The 16,021-nt window shown below is 49.9% G+C and overlaps 1 protein-coding gene across 1 annotated transcript in view; it reads left to right on the top strand.

Moving 5' to 3' along the window:
- Rnf213 (ring finger protein 213) overlaps positions 1–16,021 on the top strand; it is a 118,527-nt gene that overhangs the window by 88,970 nt on the left and 13,536 nt on the right. The window contains exons 42-55 of the mRNA XM_045159438.1: positions 1,823–1,923; positions 2,031–2,213; positions 3,299–3,468; positions 3,561–3,660; positions 5,036–5,147; positions 6,517–6,730; positions 6,944–7,134; positions 7,872–7,994; positions 9,138–9,248; positions 10,821–11,063; positions 11,359–11,440; positions 12,172–12,206; positions 14,231–14,325; positions 15,627–15,786. Coding sequence (XP_045015373.1) covers positions 1,823–1,923; positions 2,031–2,213; positions 3,299–3,468; positions 3,561–3,660; positions 5,036–5,147; positions 6,517–6,730; positions 6,944–7,134; positions 7,872–7,994; positions 9,138–9,248; positions 10,821–11,063; positions 11,359–11,440; positions 12,172–12,206; positions 14,231–14,325; positions 15,627–15,786 — 1,920 coding nt within the window. The remainder of the gene's footprint in view (positions 1–1,822; positions 1,924–2,030; positions 2,214–3,298; positions 3,469–3,560; positions 3,661–5,035; positions 5,148–6,516; positions 6,731–6,943; positions 7,135–7,871; positions 7,995–9,137; positions 9,249–10,820; positions 11,064–11,358; positions 11,441–12,171; positions 12,207–14,230; positions 14,326–15,626; positions 15,787–16,021) is intronic.

Here is a 16,021-nt window from a genome sequence, read left to right as displayed (position 1 = left end):
AGAAAGGGAGCTGTAGCTGTCAGGCAGCCAGTGTACGTGTCTGCTGTGGTCCTGCAAGGCCGACACCCATGCCACCTTCAGCAGAGTCATTAGAGGGTCATTAGACCCTCACCTGAGATTCCAGCCACTCCCTCCCACACCTCTCTCTCAGCTGTATGTAATTCTGTCCCCGTTGCACATGCGTGGACTTGGGAGGTGCTACAGCATGTAGAGGGCGGAAGGTTAGCCGAAGGGAGCGTTCCACCATGCAGCTGTGGGTGAGAAGTGGCATGGCTATTTGAGGGTCACTCCTGTAAATAAGCTTGTTTGCTTGCCCAGCTGTACTGGAGGTGAGTGGGCATTTGTTCCTGTTCCCCAGGAGAAGTCTACACGAAACATGCTCAGCCACAGACTCACAGAACACAGCCCCCGGGCCCCCGGGCCTGCACTGAGCTGTGCCTTTCCCACAGAGCAGGGTTCTGCTTCTGCGTCCATTGTCTAGGGATGCTGCTTGGTTTCTCGGTAGCAGCACATGCAGCGATGTTGAGTTCAGGACCACTCGGAGTCGCAAAGCATAAAGAGCACAGGAAATACCCATGAGATGGAGAAGGGGCCACAGGTCTGCTCCTCCACAGGTCCATGTGGCAGTGAAGGCAAAGATCCAGACCCACACAGATCACTGAAAAATGCCCCTTGTGGAGGCCAACCCGCCATGCCAGACCTCTAGCACAGAGAAGTAAAACATTCAGGGCACCAGCAGAAAGTGTCACATGCAGACGGATGCAGACCCATGTCCTGAGAGTAGAAATTCTGGGATGTTGGGTGATCAAAAGGATTCTGGGGGCTGGAGAGATGGCTTAGCGGTTAAGCGCTTGCCTGTGAAGCCTAAGGACCCCGGTTTGAGGCTCGGTTCCCTAGGTCCCACGTTAGCCAGATGCACAAGGGGGCGCACGCGTCTGGAGTTCGTTTGCAGAGGCTGGAAGCCCTGGCGCGCCCATTCTCTCTCTCTCCCTCTATCTGTCTTTCTCTCTGTGTCTGTCACTCTCAAATAAATAAAGAACTAAAAAAAAAAAAAAGGATTCTGATGCCAGGCGTGATGGCACACATCTTTAATCCCAGCACTCGGGAGGCAGAGGTAGGAGGATCACTGTGAGTTTGAGGCTACCCTGCGACTACATAGTGAATTCCAGGTCAGCATGAGCTAGAGGGAGACCCTACCTGGAAAAACAAAAAGGGGGAGGGGGCTCTTGTGTTGCTGCAACTGAATCTGCAATGCTGTTTCCTTACATTATGATCTAAAGTGAAGATTTCCCAAAATGCCAAGATTCATAAAGGTTCGTGGTGTAACACCATAGAAATTATTTGGTGGCCATTAATTTATTATTATAAATTAAAATAAAGCCTGGCACGGTGGCACACACCTTTAATCCCAGTGCTTGGGAGACTGATTTGGGGGGAACCACTGTAAGTTCAAGGGCATCCTGGAAATATAGTCAGTTCCAGTCAGCCTGGACTAGAGTGAGACCTTTCCTCAAAAAACAAAACAAAAAAGTTGAAGTACTTCATGATGGGGACAGCAGGTAGGACCTTAAATGAAAAGGGAGGAAAATGCAGAAGCTGGAAATGTTGTCCGTCTCCTAACAGGCGGCATAGTCACAAAAGGGACACTTAAGGTGTGGGAAAACACTAAGCCAGGAGCCCAGACTGCCTTGCAGGTATCGCCGCGCACTGCGTGTCTGCAGCAGCTGAGCCCAAATATGCAGCTCGCTTCTGCTTCCGCTTCCTCCCGCGCGCCCACCCTGCCCTGCTGCTCACGGCTCCTCACCGCTGCTTCTCTCCCCAGTGTCTTGAAAAAGACTCTGATATGAAGACCTACAGACCCTTTGCAGCCGTAATGACCACTCTCTGTGAATGCAAGGAGAAAGTCAGCATGACCTTCACCAGGTGAGAGGCGTGGTTTGGGACCATGAGAGTGAGCACCCGTACCTGGAATCCCCTGCTCCTTGCGATGAATTCTGCGCTAAAGAGCCGATCATCTGCTTGGCTTCTAGGTTTGGTATTCAGCCGTGTCCCATCTGCCTGGCAGACGCCTGGGATCCCGTGGCTCTGCCCTGTGATCATGTGTTCTGCCTGCCGTGCATCAGGGCCTGGCTCACCCCAGGACAGATGTTGTGCCCCTTGTGTTTAACTTCCTTACCGGATGGGTTCTCACCGACCATTTCTCAGAAACACAGGTGAAACACTCTTTCCCTAAAAGAAAGCTCTTTCTCTCTCTCCTCCTTTTTTCAAATGCAGTCTTCAGAGATACCAAGTCTTCGTTACCCTTCCTTGGATGAGAAGGCTGATTTCAGAGAGCATTCACAAAAAAACAAAAATAAAAAATAAATAAATCCACTTGGTATCTTCCCCAACATCTGCCTCAAAATATCTCTGTCCCACAGCAAACCCAGATACAGATTTGATGAGACAGTAAAGCTAAGGTAAATAAAACAGAAAGTCCTAAGTTCAATAAAGCCCACAAAAGAGATCCAAGGGGCGTAGGTGCTGTTTGTGGTATTTGAGTCAGGAAGGCAGGAGTGGAGCTAGAGGTGGGACCCAGAGCTTTCTACAGGCTCAGCTTGGTGAACACCCTGCCACTGAGGCACGCCCTTTGCCACATCTGTCAATGTGTGAACACCCTTCCCCTTCTCTGACGAGGGTAAAAGTGGTTCTGGCTTCAGAGGTGTGGTGAGGGAGGAACAGAACCCCGGCTCCTCTGGGCCACAAGCTCTGACCATGTGACCCTGCTCCACAGTGGCGTGGAGGGGATGGTGTTTGTCCCCATGCTTTCAGACATTCAAGGGTCCAGACAATGACAGTCTCCTAGGAAGGGAGGAATCTAGGCACTGTTGGAATTTTGAAGACCAGGTCTAGTCCATGTGAGGAGGCCATCACATCTGCTCACTAGAAAGCAGTGCTAACCAGTCATGCACACATAGGTAATTTCAGCACTCATGCTGCTGAGGCAGGAGGATTGCCATGAGTTCAAGACCAAGCCTTGCCTACATAGCAAGCTCTTGTCTCAAAACAAACAAATAAACACGGCTGGAGAGATGGCTTAGCAGTTAAGGCACTTGCCTGTGAAGCCAAAGGACCCGGGTTTTATTCTCCAGGACCCACGTAAGCCAGATGCACAAGGGGGTACCTGCATCTGGAGTTTGTTCACAGTGGTTCGAGGCCCTGGTGCACCCATTCTCTCTCTCTCTTGCTGCCTGTCTCTCTCGCTCTCTCAAATAGAGTAAATTCCAGAGTCTCCTGACCTCTTTCCCACCCCCTCTAGAAAAGCCGTTGAGAAGCACGCCCGGTTCCGGCAGATGTGCGACAGCTTCTTCGTGGACTTGGTCTCCAGCATGTGCTTCAGAGATGACAGCCCTCCTGGGAAGAGCGTGATTGACAGCCTGCTGTCCTTACTGTTCGTAGAGAAGGCGCTGCTGAGAGAGTCTTCCCAGAGTGAGCGGCCTTCTTCCTGTAGCCCTAACCCCGGCGCTTCGGCTCAGCTGCGTGCTGTGAGACGAGCCATTCCCCTTCCCCTCTGGCTGCAGGACGACGCGAGCACACCAAGTCTCTGTCCCCGTTCAGCGACGTCGTGGACAAGACCCCCGTCATCCGCTCGGTGGTACTGAAGCTGCTCCTGAAGTACAGGTAACCGCAGCCTCGCCTCGGCTCTGCGCAGCTTGTGTGCGGCCTGAGGAACCTTCTCCATGAGGAAACCTGGTTTACTTGAGGGCCGCATTTATTGACACCCTCCCCCCCCCCCCACCGTGGGCACATGAGTTTGGTTCAGTGACAAGTATGATGAAGAAGAAGACAGTGCTGGGCCGGGTGTAGGGCACGCGTCTTTAGTCCCAGCACTCGGGAGGCAGAGGTCCGAGAATCTATTGCATTGAGTTCGAGGCCAGCCTCAGATGACATAGTGAATTCCAGGTCAGCCTGGACTCGAGTGAGACCCGACCTGGAAAAAAGAAGACAGTGCCGGGAGGGGGCTGGGGCACTGGGAAGCGTATGTAACTCGAGTGCAAGGGATCTGTGCTTCTGACCCAGGTCCCCCCATACCAGTCTTGTGACACGTAGGGAGGTGACTCACTCTCCTCCTCCTTCAGTGTCCCAATATCCTCCAAGTTCACGTGCTGCAGAACCTGCACTCCGTGCATACTCCCTGGGTTCCATGGAGGCGGCTGACGCCACAGAGCTGTGGCACTCCACGTGCCTGTGATCACAAGGCACAGAGCTGGGCTCACTGCATTTCCTTGAGAACAAAGTGAGCCTGTTGAACGCAGACAACTACGGTGTAGCCGATGATAAAATTCAAATATTTAAGTGAAAATTAAAATTTTAGAACACTTGTGTTCCCTACCACGAGCAGGTCAGCTTTCTAAGACTTTAAGCCTTTTTTTTGGTAACTTTTTTTATGAGAGAGAGAGAGAGAAAATTGGCACACCAGGTCCACAAGCCACTGCAATAGAACGCCAGCCGTGTGCGCCACCTCATGCTCGTGTGCGACCTTGGGTGCTTGCATCACCCTGTGCATCTGCCTTACATGGGACCTGGAGAGTTGAACGTGGGTCCTTGGGCTTCGCAGGCAAGCACCTTAACTGCTAAGCCATCTCTCCAGGCACAACTTTAAGCCTTTTTGAGGGGAAGCATGATGATATTAATGAATGCAGATGGGGTGGTTTTCCCCCAATACATCCTAGAATGGAAATGTGTCAACACCGCAAGGACTTTCCAAACGACAAATGCTTGGTGTCTCCAAATCACATGTGTCCAAGAAGATTCTGGTCCTTGGGGTGCAGGCCAGTGGTAGAGTTTCCCTGGTAGACGTAAGGCCCTGGGTTGGGTCCTCAGCATGCAGAGGCAGTGGTCAGATGAACTGACTTCCTGCATAGAGGGATTTGCTAACTCTTCCAGTTACACACTCAGAAAAACAGATGGACAGGTATGTGATTGGCTGGTAGACCTCATGTACGGTGCATCTACAGACCCAACAGAACCAGGAAGAATGTTTTTCTTTCCTTAGCTTCCATGAAGTAAAAGATTACATCCAGCACTACCTGACCCAGCTAGAGAACAAAGCATTCCTCGTGGAGGACAAAACTGAACTCTACATGCTCGTTATCAACTGCCTGGAGGTAAGCTGGCTGTCACCTCCTGCCTTTTCCCTTTCGTGCTATGGTTCAGGCGATGAGAAAGTGTTTCTGGAAGCCAACAGTGTCATTGTGGTCAGAGACTCTTGTTTCCCGGGGCAGAAAAGTCCAGTTCCCTGGCTGCCCTCCACCCTCAGCCGGTGTGTACTGTGGTCGTGAGCTACTTGATCTCTCGCCAGCGCACATCTGCCCGTGGTCTCAGGAGGCGACACCGTTTAGTGATGACCAAACTGTCGTAGTTTCTGTAGGCGTGCTCACATGTTTGCACAACATGGACAGGATGCGTTTCTCGCAAGGTGTCCCTATCAGGCGATATATATTTGCACATACAAACAGAACAAACAGAAGCCCAGCCAGGACTACACCTCACAGCCGGCAGTGGTCATCACCAGGTACTCGCTCAGAGCAGGAACACTTTCTGTCATCTTCACAGTTTTATTTCCAAAATGCTCACAATTGCATACGCAAAATACATTACACAAAAGTTGTTCCTCTGAGGTTGCCTTTTCCTCTCCTTCTTGCCTTATATAGAAAGGGATGTTAGGGCTGGAGAGATGGTTAGCGGTTAAGGCGCTTGCCTGAGAAACCTAAGAACCCATGTTTGACTCTCTAAGATCCCACACAAGCCAGGAGCTCAAAGGTGAGGCAAGAGCAAGGTCGCACATGCCCACTAGGTGATGTAAGTATCTGGAGTTTGATAGCAGTGGCTAAGGCCCTGGTGTGCCCATTTTCTCTCTCCCTATCTCTCTCAAAAATAAGAGAGAGAGAGAGAGAGAGAGAGAGAGAGAGAGAGAGAGAGAGAGAAAGAAAGAAAGAAAGAAAGAAAGAAAGAAAGAAAGAAAGAAGAGGTTGGGCATGGTAGTGCACGCCTTTAGTCCCAGCACTTGGGTGGCAGAGGTAGGAGGATCACCATGAGTTCAAGGCCACCCTGAGCTACATATTGCATTCCAGGTCAGCCTGGGCTAGAGCAAGACCCTACCTAAAAAAAAAAAAAAAAATCAGGCTGACAGTATCCTGCTTGCTTGCTTTTTGGTGGAATTCTCTGGCCACTTTTACATGTGTGCCTTCCCTCTCCATTGTCCCCAGTCAGGATCGCTAGGTTTCTGACTTATTCACTTGGCACTTGCTAGAGCGAGACCCTACCTTGAAACAACAACAAAAAAAAAAAAAAAAAAAAAACAAAGAAAAAGAAAAACAGACAAAAAGAGAAAGGGATGTTATTTTTCATGATTCAAAAAGCTTACACTCGGGTTTTCAGTGATTGTCCTTGTTTTCCTGTAATGCTCTAGCGGCGTGCTTTTACCGGTTCAGGAGGCTGATGCTCTGATTTTGACGTTTTCTGTTTGTCCTTCAGGACTCGGCACATGAGAAGATGAGCGCTTGCTGCACAAGCAGTGAGCAGAGCTGCCTGAGAGAGGAAGCCCACTTCCTCAGGACATACTCCCCAGAGAGGTGCGGCCAGAAGCCCGCCACCGCCGCCTCAGTGGAATACCTACAGAAGGTGGCCAGGGTCCGCCTCTGCCTCGACCTGGCGGCCGACTTCCTCTCAGAGCTTCAGGAAGGCTCAGGCAGGTGACCTCCTTACGGACCCTGTGATTCAGAAGTCCGGGAACTGTGGGAAACCTGCTCTTAGGGAACGCCAGCCCCGGCCACTTCCCCTTTCCTCCACATGTGCTTTCTACCGAGTTCCCAAAGAGCAGGCTCAGGCCCTCTGGCTGCGTGTGGGTCCTGCAGTGGCTGTCCAGCCGCCGTCACTCACCTGTTTCCTCCTGAACTTGCAGAGCTGGCCGAGGACAAGCGGAACTTCCTGGAGCACGTAGAGCAGTTCTGCAGCCGGGTCAAGAATGATTGGCACCGGGTGTATCTGGTGAGGAAGCTATCGAGCCAGCTCGGGCTGGAGTTCGTGCAGAGCTTCTCCAGACAGGGCCATCCGTGCCAGTGGATCTTCCCCAGGGATGTCCTAGTGCAACAGGTGAGGAGTGGGGGCCCATTTACCACACAGCCCAGCTGGACATAGGGCTGCTGGTCAGCGTGCTACCCACCTGTACCTGCCTCTGTCCAATTGGGAGGTAGCCTGCAGACATGGGGCTTTGCACTGCTTCAGTGCAAGGCAAGGATCCATCAGCACACACGCTGTGTGTGTAGTGTGTATGCATGCACGCACACATGCGTGCACCGCAAGTTCTAGTTCGTTGTTCTCTTGCAGTTCATACAGGCTTGATTTCTAACCTGGCTGGACACAGGGACAGCGAACAGCTATGTCTGTGCTTCCAGTGCATGAGCAGCGATGCAGCTCTCAGGGTGCATCCTTCCCACCCGTGGTGGGACCATCGGAAGTAAGAGAGATGGCTACAGGAATTGTGGCTTGAGCGCCTCTCTGTGTGACCTTTCATGGTGCCCAGAAATTAAGTTTTCACTTCCTGGGTTATGAGATGGCGCTAAAAATCCTGTTCTCATCATCATTTCCACCCGGGGCTCCAGGGTGACACATTGTGTACTGCTGAGTGGAGAAAGCGCACAGTCAGCTCAGCCTCCTTCCTAGGCTTCTGGCCCGTGTTACCAAAGACAGCAGCAGGTCGCCGTGAGCCCCACTCAGCTGCCTCTGACCTTCTGAGAGCTGGTGCCTCGGACAGCTCTTTGTGTAACAGCCCTTATATAATCCTTCCCCCACCCCCCCCGTGACTAACGCCCGTGCTCCTGGGGTTGCAGAAGAACCATGCAGGCCAGATGGACCGCTACCTGGTGCATGGTGAGGAGTACAAAGCTGTTCGTGACGCGATGGGCAAAGCCGTGCTCGAGTGCAAGATGTTGGATGTGGAGACGGCTGCAACGGTAGGATGGGCTCGGGACTGCTGTGGTGTCTCTATCCCCTGAGGCCTGCATGTTCCCTTGCTTATGTCAAGTGACGGAACAAGCAACCGAGCATCCCCCTAGGTGGTACTGGAAATTGGATGGGCATGGCCTGCACGGTGCCCTAGCCCACACGTGGGAACTGGTGAGTCGGAGTAGACGAGCGGCAGCAGTGGAGTTGAGCTAGGTCCTTTGTTTGTTTGCTTGTTTTTCGAGGTAGGGTCTCACTCTAGCTCAGGCTCACCTGGAAGTCACTATGCAGTCTCAAGGTGACCTCGAAGTCACAGTGATCCTCCTACCTCGGTCTGCCAAGAGCTGGGATTAAAGGCGTGCGCCACCACGCCTGGCTAAATCCTTTTTGATTGGCTTGTGTCCGTCACTCCTTTGAGACCCTGCTGAAAAGCCACTTTGTCTGAGATCACAGGGACCTGAAGGAGGTGGGACATCCCACAAAACTCCATATCTGTGTGTTCACAGGACACATAGCCTGTGGTTGTTCTGCTACTGAGGCAAGGCTTGCAGAAGTCTAACCTCTAAAGTGTTCTGGTCTTACTGTGCATGTGGTGTGCTGTGTACATATTTGTGCGTGTACGGGCATGCACGTGTGCTTGCAACTGCACTTATGTGCACAGGCATATGGAGGCCAGAGGTCAATGCCAGGGGCCTTCGTCAACTCTTATCTTTTGAGACAGAGTCTCACACTGAACCTGGAGCTCACCCATTTTTGGTAGAAGAGCAAGCTACCAGGCCCTGCCTCCCCAGTGCTGGGAGCCAAACTGCAGCCCCCAATGTTTCCACAGGGAGCGCTTTATTTACCAGCTCATCCCCACCACCTTTGCTTCCTTTTGGAGGCCTCTGTTCACCATGGCGTCATGCTGGGAAGGAAGAAGCAGAGACTCCTGTCTCTCAGGGAAATTGTCAGCAAGAGAAGATGCTGGCCGTCCAGCCAGTGTGCATGAGCCTTGGAGTCCCAGAGCCGTGGCTGGGAGATGGGTCTGGGAGGACTCCTCTCCTCCTCCAGCAGAGTGATGAGCTTCCGTCGTCCATGTGCATTTCACCCAGCTCCTGTCACTCAAGAACAGCCATCGAGCCTTGAGGTCACACTTGATACTTTTGCCTTTGCAGGCCTGTAGGAGTCCCAAAGCCCAGCAGGCGACCTACTTACTGCTGGCTCTGTACAGAGAGGTGGCTGCTCTGCACCGCTCTCCCAATGCCAGTCTCCATCTAAAGCCAGAGGTGAGCGGCCACGTTTGTGCAGGGCTTGTGTCCACAGCCTCACCACTGAGAGGGACTTTGTTTTAAATTTGAGAGTAAGAAAGAAAGAGGGAGAGAGAGAGAGAAAAAGAGAATGGGTGCACCAGGGCTTCCAGTCACTGCAAACAAAGTCCAGAACACATGCGCCACCTTGTGCATCTTGTTTACATGGGTCCTGGGGAATCGAACTGAGGTCCTGTGGCTTTGCAGGCAAACGCCTTAACTACTAAGCCATCTCTCCAGCCCCAGAGGGACTTTTTAAAAAATTAATTTTTTATGTAGGTTATATAGTCTTATATTCCCTCTCCCTGGGTTACCATTTCCTTAAGGGCTCACCTCAATAGGGTTATTGGTGTTCATTGTGAGGTAATATGGGTTGGAAGAGATTTTTGATTTAAATAAAAGTCATAAATACAAATTATTCCCATAATTTTGCATGTGGAATAGAGGTTTTCAACCTTCTTAGGTAGAGGAATTATTTTCTGTTTAGCCTGTAGCCTATGAAATTCCATTCTAAAGAATGTGCAGCCGGGCATGGTGGCACATTCCTTTAATCCCAGCTCTTGGGAGGCAGAGGTAGGAGGATAGCCGTGATTTTGAGGCCACCTTGAGACTACATAGTGAATTCCAGGTCAGCCTGAGTTAGATTGAGACCCTACCTCGGAAAAAAAAAACAAACCAGAATGTGCAAATATACTCCAAAACAAATCTCAGCAGTTTTCACCCAGGCATGTGGGCTCTGTTTCCCTAATGAAAAAATCTCATCTGTGTATTTTTTTTTTTTTTTATTTATTTGTTTGACAGAGAAAGAGGGAGAGGTAGAGAGATAGATAGGGAGGGAGGGAGGGAGAGAATGGGCGCACCAGGGCCTCCAGCCACTGTAAATGAACTCCAGACGCATGCATCCCCTTGTGCATCTGGCTAACGTGGGTCCTGGAGAATCGAACCTGGATTCTTTGGCTCTGCAGGCAAACGTTTTAACCGCTAAGCTATCCCTCCAGCCCTCATCTGTGTATTTGTAAGACAGAGAGAAAGAGGCAGACAGAGGCACCAGGGCCTCCTGCCACAATAAACAAATTCCAGAAGCATGCACCACGTTGTGTTTTATGTGGGTAGTAAGGAATTAAACCAGGGTCATCAGGCTTTGTAAAGAAGCACCTTTAACCACAGAGTCATCTCTCCAGCCCTGAAGTCTCCTCTTGAAAAACATTCCTCTCGACTGGTGACAGCCATCTTGACCTTGGTATTTGCTGTTAAAGCTATGTGACTGCTGAAGAGCAAACTTTGAAATTCCACAGTGGTTTTCTTGATTCTGAGGATGCAACCCTGGGCAAGCCCTCTACCACAGAGCACCCCCAGACCTTGGGGGCTTTGTTTTGTGTTGTGCTGTGCTGTGTTGTTTTGGGACCAGGTCTTGCCATGTAGCTCAGGCTTGACTCTTGACTCACCTGGCTCCATCTCCCATGTGCTTGGGATTATAGGCATGAGCCATCTGTCTAGCGCTTCTGTATTGTTTTGGTATATGTTCATGTTGACACATTTTCTTCTCACCAGCAATGCAAGGCTGTGAACAGATTCATAGAGGAAAGCAAGATCCTTTCTGCTCCCGATATCAGACACTTCGCAAAATCCCTGGTGGCTAATACTCTCTCCCTGCTGAGGATGAGCCCTGGTGTCAGAAGCCTCGAAGGACCAGTGACAGAAATGGCCGTCCATGCTGCAGCCGTCCTCCTGTGTGGACAACACAAAGTCTTGGAACCCCTGAGGAACTTGGCCTTCTTCCCAGCCAGGATGGCGGTAAGACCACTTCAGCTTCCGCAGTCCAACTTTGAGTGCTCTGTTCCTATGCAGACCAAGCCTGTGGCCTTGGCAACTACTGAGCCTACTGGCCTTTTCGATTTTGATCTGTCTGCCCAGGTGGAGATGATTACTTGGCCTGCTATGTACTGTTTTCCCCAGAGCTGTCAGACACCCTTGGAAGATAGTTTGAGAGGCCGAGGAGTCAGGGGTTCTCCTTCCGCTGGCCTCTGCTGCCCACGCAGCCAGTCAGCTCGTTCACTTGCCTAGAGCTGTCCTGCTTTTGGTCTTTCAGAATGCTTTTCTTCCAACAATGCCTGAAGACCTGTTGGTTCAAGCCAGGACGTGGGAAGGCCTAGAAGGTGTCTTCTGGTACAGTAAGTGTTGGCATCATGTTCCTCTAAGCTCAGATCAGCCTGTGGCCACACAGGGCCTTGGATTGTGCTTGAGGTTCAAGCCGGGCTCCACAGTGCCTGTCTCCGCTGCCCGAGGCGGCTTACAGGACAGTAGTGGTTCACACACCCACACTGCTGACTCCATGGTTCCAACTGTCTCACCACTGATTCAAGCAAAGGGACCTTTCAGAGTGCACATCTACTTTCCAGAATATTCTGTATAGGAAAATCCAGGACTGGGAACCACAATGAGGCTCATTCAAAGGCCAAGGGCAATATAGCAGTTTTTGACCCAAGGATAGTTCTTTGGAAATGTAGAGTTGTGAGGGAGAATCATGTAACTTATGACTTGATGTGAATTTTGTCATTGCCCTGAGCAAATAATGTGGTTAACTCAGTTTTTAAACTTGTAGCACAAGGAGAAAAGGTCCAAGACAATAGAAAGACATAGCGTACTGTCCACTCGGCTGGGTGATCCCCGGTGTGAGACGTAATGTGCTATTTTTCGTCTTTATAAAATTGCACTCATGCATTTTCCACGGCAGCATGCATTATTGAGCTGTGTCGCATCCTAGCTGACCATACCAGGCCAGGCTTCCGGGGAGGCGCTGAGGATGCTTGCTATGTGCTGAGCTTGGTCAGGGCCGGGCGGGGGGGCAATGGGAGTTGCTTTGACCTTCACTACCTAATATGCCCTGTCATTCTTTCAACAGCTTGTCCCAATGGTCATCCGTGCTCTGTAGGAGAGGTGAGTTTTAGTGTTTGGGGTAGGTTGGAGGAGATCTCAAAATGTGTATTCCCCCAGGGTTTAGGGGCCGGGAATGGTGGGTACAGAATGAGAACAGAGTCTTAACCTTCTGAGAGATCACAGACTGAAGGTAACAGGTGTTTTGACTAGGCACCTCAACGTGCTGAGGGTCTCCAGCCCAGGGTGCTCCCCTTGGCACAGTGGGACACTCCTCATGTGTGCCTAGCCCCTTCCCCCAGTCTGGCAAGCAAGAATGTTTCCAGACATTGTCACACGAGTCGACTGGCACACAAATGTGCTGCTGGGGCTGGAGAGATGGCTTAGTGGTTAAGGCACTTGCCTACAAAGCCTAAGAAACCAGATTTGGCTCCCCAGGACCCACTTTGGCCAGATGCACATGGTGACACATGCATACAGGTCACGCATGCATACACATCTGGAGTTCAATTGCAGTGGCTGGAGACCCCGGCGTGCCAGCTCGCTCGCTTTCTCATTCATAAACAAAATAAGTAAAAATAAAAAATAAAAATAAAATGCTGCTGGTTGGGGCCCTTATGTCTTTGCATATCCCCATATCTTACAGTATGGCCACAAGTTGACTAGACTGTCAGCTGCACTGCTGGCCAGAGAGGGTCACAGGACAGGAAAGAGACCTAACAGGAAGCCCATGAGGAAGAATGAATGTTAGCCATGTATGAATGAGAGGACGTCTCCCTGGCTCTGTGCTTGCTGAGTGACATCTGTCGTTTAGTAAACGAAGGGAAGGTCTCTTTTTTACTCACTTCCTGGTCCATAAACTGAGGTAGGCATAGATTCTTCCCCCACCTGCTGCTGGCTCTGTGGTCTGGGGGCCTGTGATTGTTTTGCTGTGCTACGGGCTGTGTGTCACAGGATCACAGCACACAGCTCAACTTTAGAAAGGGACCTTTGAGAAGAGTCTTATGGTTGGATTTTAAAACAAAATAGGGACGCTAGAGAGATGGTTTAGGGTTGAGACGCTTGTTTGCAAAGCCTAAGGATCTAGGCTCAATTCTCCAGTACCCACATAAAACAGTTACACAAGTTGGTACATGTGTCTGGAGTTTCTTTGCAATGGCTGGAGCCCTTGTGTGCCCATTCTCTCTCTATCTGCCTCTTCCTCCCTCTCTCTCTCTTAAGTAAATAAATTTTTTAAAAATTGGGCTGGAGAGATGACTTAGCAGTTAAGGCGTTTGCCTGTGAAACTTAAGGACCCAGATTGACTTCCCCAGAACCTACCTAAGCCAGATGCACATGGTGGCACATATATCTGAAGTTTGTTTGCAGTGGCTAGAGGCCCTGGTGTACCCATTTTTAATTTCCATCTTTTTTTTTTTCTCTTTCTCTCTCATAAGTAAATAATAATAAATTATTTAAAGGTTTTTTTATTCCAGTGTAAGTAAGAATATCAAGTTGACCATTTCTCACGGCATTAGATAATGAAGCCACAAGATGGGTGTGACAAATACAGGAATGGAATAAAAAGATGAATATGAGAAAGCAGAATGGAGTTTTATGTTTGTATACAAAATATTACTCCATCTGGATTAAAATTCAAATTGTTATGCCCATTTTTAAAATATTTATTTGTTTATTTATTTAACAGATAGAAGGAGAGAGGGGAAGAGAGAAAGAATGAGTGTAGGCGTGCCAGGGCCTCTTGCCTCTGCAAATGAACTCTAGAAACATGTGCCACCTTGTGCATCTGACTTTATATGTGTACTGGTGAATTGAACCCTGGCAGACAGACCTTGCAAGCTAGCACTTTAACCACTGAGCCGTCCCCCCAGTCCATGCCCAGTTTTTGAACAAAAGAAGTCTGCAGTTGCCCACGGACAGTACTAAAAATTTTAAGTGTCCACAGTGTCCACATGCCTTTGCCACCACCACCACCCTAGAAATAAATACACACATACCTGGTGAAGCGGGCCCACCTCCTGTGACAAAGGGCTGTCACTGCTTGTGTGGCCTTCGTGCATAATCCAACGCTGTCTGTTTCCCCCTAGTGTGGCAAGCCGATGGAGCACAGCTTCTGCGTGGACTGCGGCGCGCAGATCGGAGGCTCCAATCACACGCCCCACCGCGGCTTTCGTGCTATCAAGTATGGGGCCCTCTGTTTCTTTCCGGGCAGTCCTGCCGCGGGCTTCAGGGTTGTTTCCAATCCATTGCTAAATGCACAGCTGTGTCACAAACACTATCGTACACTTGGACCTGTGTCATCTGACAGCTATGAGGTGCTCAGTCTGCACACTGACGTTCACTAACACAGATGAGTTATGGTGGAGCCTCAAGCTCATCCCTGTGCATAGATTTGCCACAAACAGGTGACCAAATTCTGAGAGACGTTCAAGTCTGTCTCAGCATGTGTCACCTGCACTTGGAGACTATATGTCCTAGTGTGCCCGTGCATTCTCCCTTCTTCCTCTCTTGTTCTTTGAGATAAAGTTTCACACGTGGTACTTTTTCTATGTCACCCAAACTAACTAGAACTCATGGCAGTCCTCCTGCCTCAGCTTCCTGAGTGCTGGGATTATAGTTGTGGGCCACCCCACCTGGACTGTTTTTGTTTTCCAAATGAGAGAAAAATAAAATGTTTTGCTAAGGGCTTATCCAATATTGCTGCCTCTTGGTATGTATGGCAGGTGGGTTCTAGGACACCAAACCGCATACCAAAGCCCACAGGTGTGTAAGGTCCTCAGACCAAGCAGAATAGTAAGTGGATAGCCCCTCCCCCCCAACACGTGCGCATCCCCCTGTGTGACTTGTCGTCTCAAGTTTAACTAGACCATCTGCCACACTGGAAGAGGTGCAGACATGCTGTGTGGAGCCTGAGGAGGAGAGCCTGTACACGTTCAGTGAAATGCCGTTTGCTCAACAGCACTGGCTTGCAATTCGTTGGATCTGTAGCTCCAACAGAAGGCCTGTTCTAGATGACCTCAGAGTCCAGAGGAAAGCCTGACCCCACAGAACTAGCTCCAAAGCCCATTTTTTGATTGGCTTGTTTGCTTCCTTATTATTTAACTTTTTGAGTTCTTTGTATATCCTAGATATTAATCCTCTATCAGATATATAGCTGGCGAAGATTTTTTTCCCATTCTGTAGGTTGCCTCTTTGCTTTATTCACAGTGTCTTTTGCAGTGCAAAATCTTTGTAATTTCATGAGGTCCCAGTGATTAATCTGTGGTTTTATTGCCTGAGCAATTGGGGTTGTATTCAGAAGGTCTTTACCAAGACCAATATGTTGAAGGGTTTCCCCTACTTTTTCAAAAAGAAGTAATTTTAATGTTGCTTTTTCTCAAAACTTAGAACCCTATCTCATGTCTAAAGCCTGAGGTTTGCCCATGGCGGTGAGAGGAAATAGCCTCCATAAGTCTTTATCTTGTCTCTTCTTATCCTTTTCAGAAACAATGAGGACAGAACTCAGACTGGCCACATGTTGGGCAAACCACAGCCCAGAGGTGTAGCCATGGCGTCCGACCGAGGACTGTCCCCAGTTGTCTTCATTCTCACTCGATTACTCACTCATGTGGCGATGCTTCTGGGAGCCACCCAAAGCCCCCAGGTATACCTAACACTACCCCAGCAGTCCTGAGCTGCTAGAGAAGAGCCTGCTGGGGGTCCTCGGTCTTTTGTCAGAAACATCCTTGCCACAGCCTATGAGTTCTGGGTGTACTGTTCATGCCTGATCTACCAGGTAGTAAAAACGTGACTTTTCCACCATTGCATGGGATGGAATTCAGTTTTTTAAAATCCAGCTGTTTTATGTGGGTCCTGGGGATTGAATTTAGACCTTCATG

Source organism: Jaculus jaculus, chromosome 9 (assembly GCF_020740685.1).
Source record: "Jaculus jaculus isolate mJacJac1 chromosome 9, mJacJac1.mat.Y.cur, whole genome shotgun sequence".
NCBI lineage: Eukaryota > Metazoa > Chordata > Mammalia > Rodentia > Dipodidae > Jaculus > Jaculus jaculus.
This window is presented reverse-complemented; position numbering and strand designations above follow the sequence as displayed.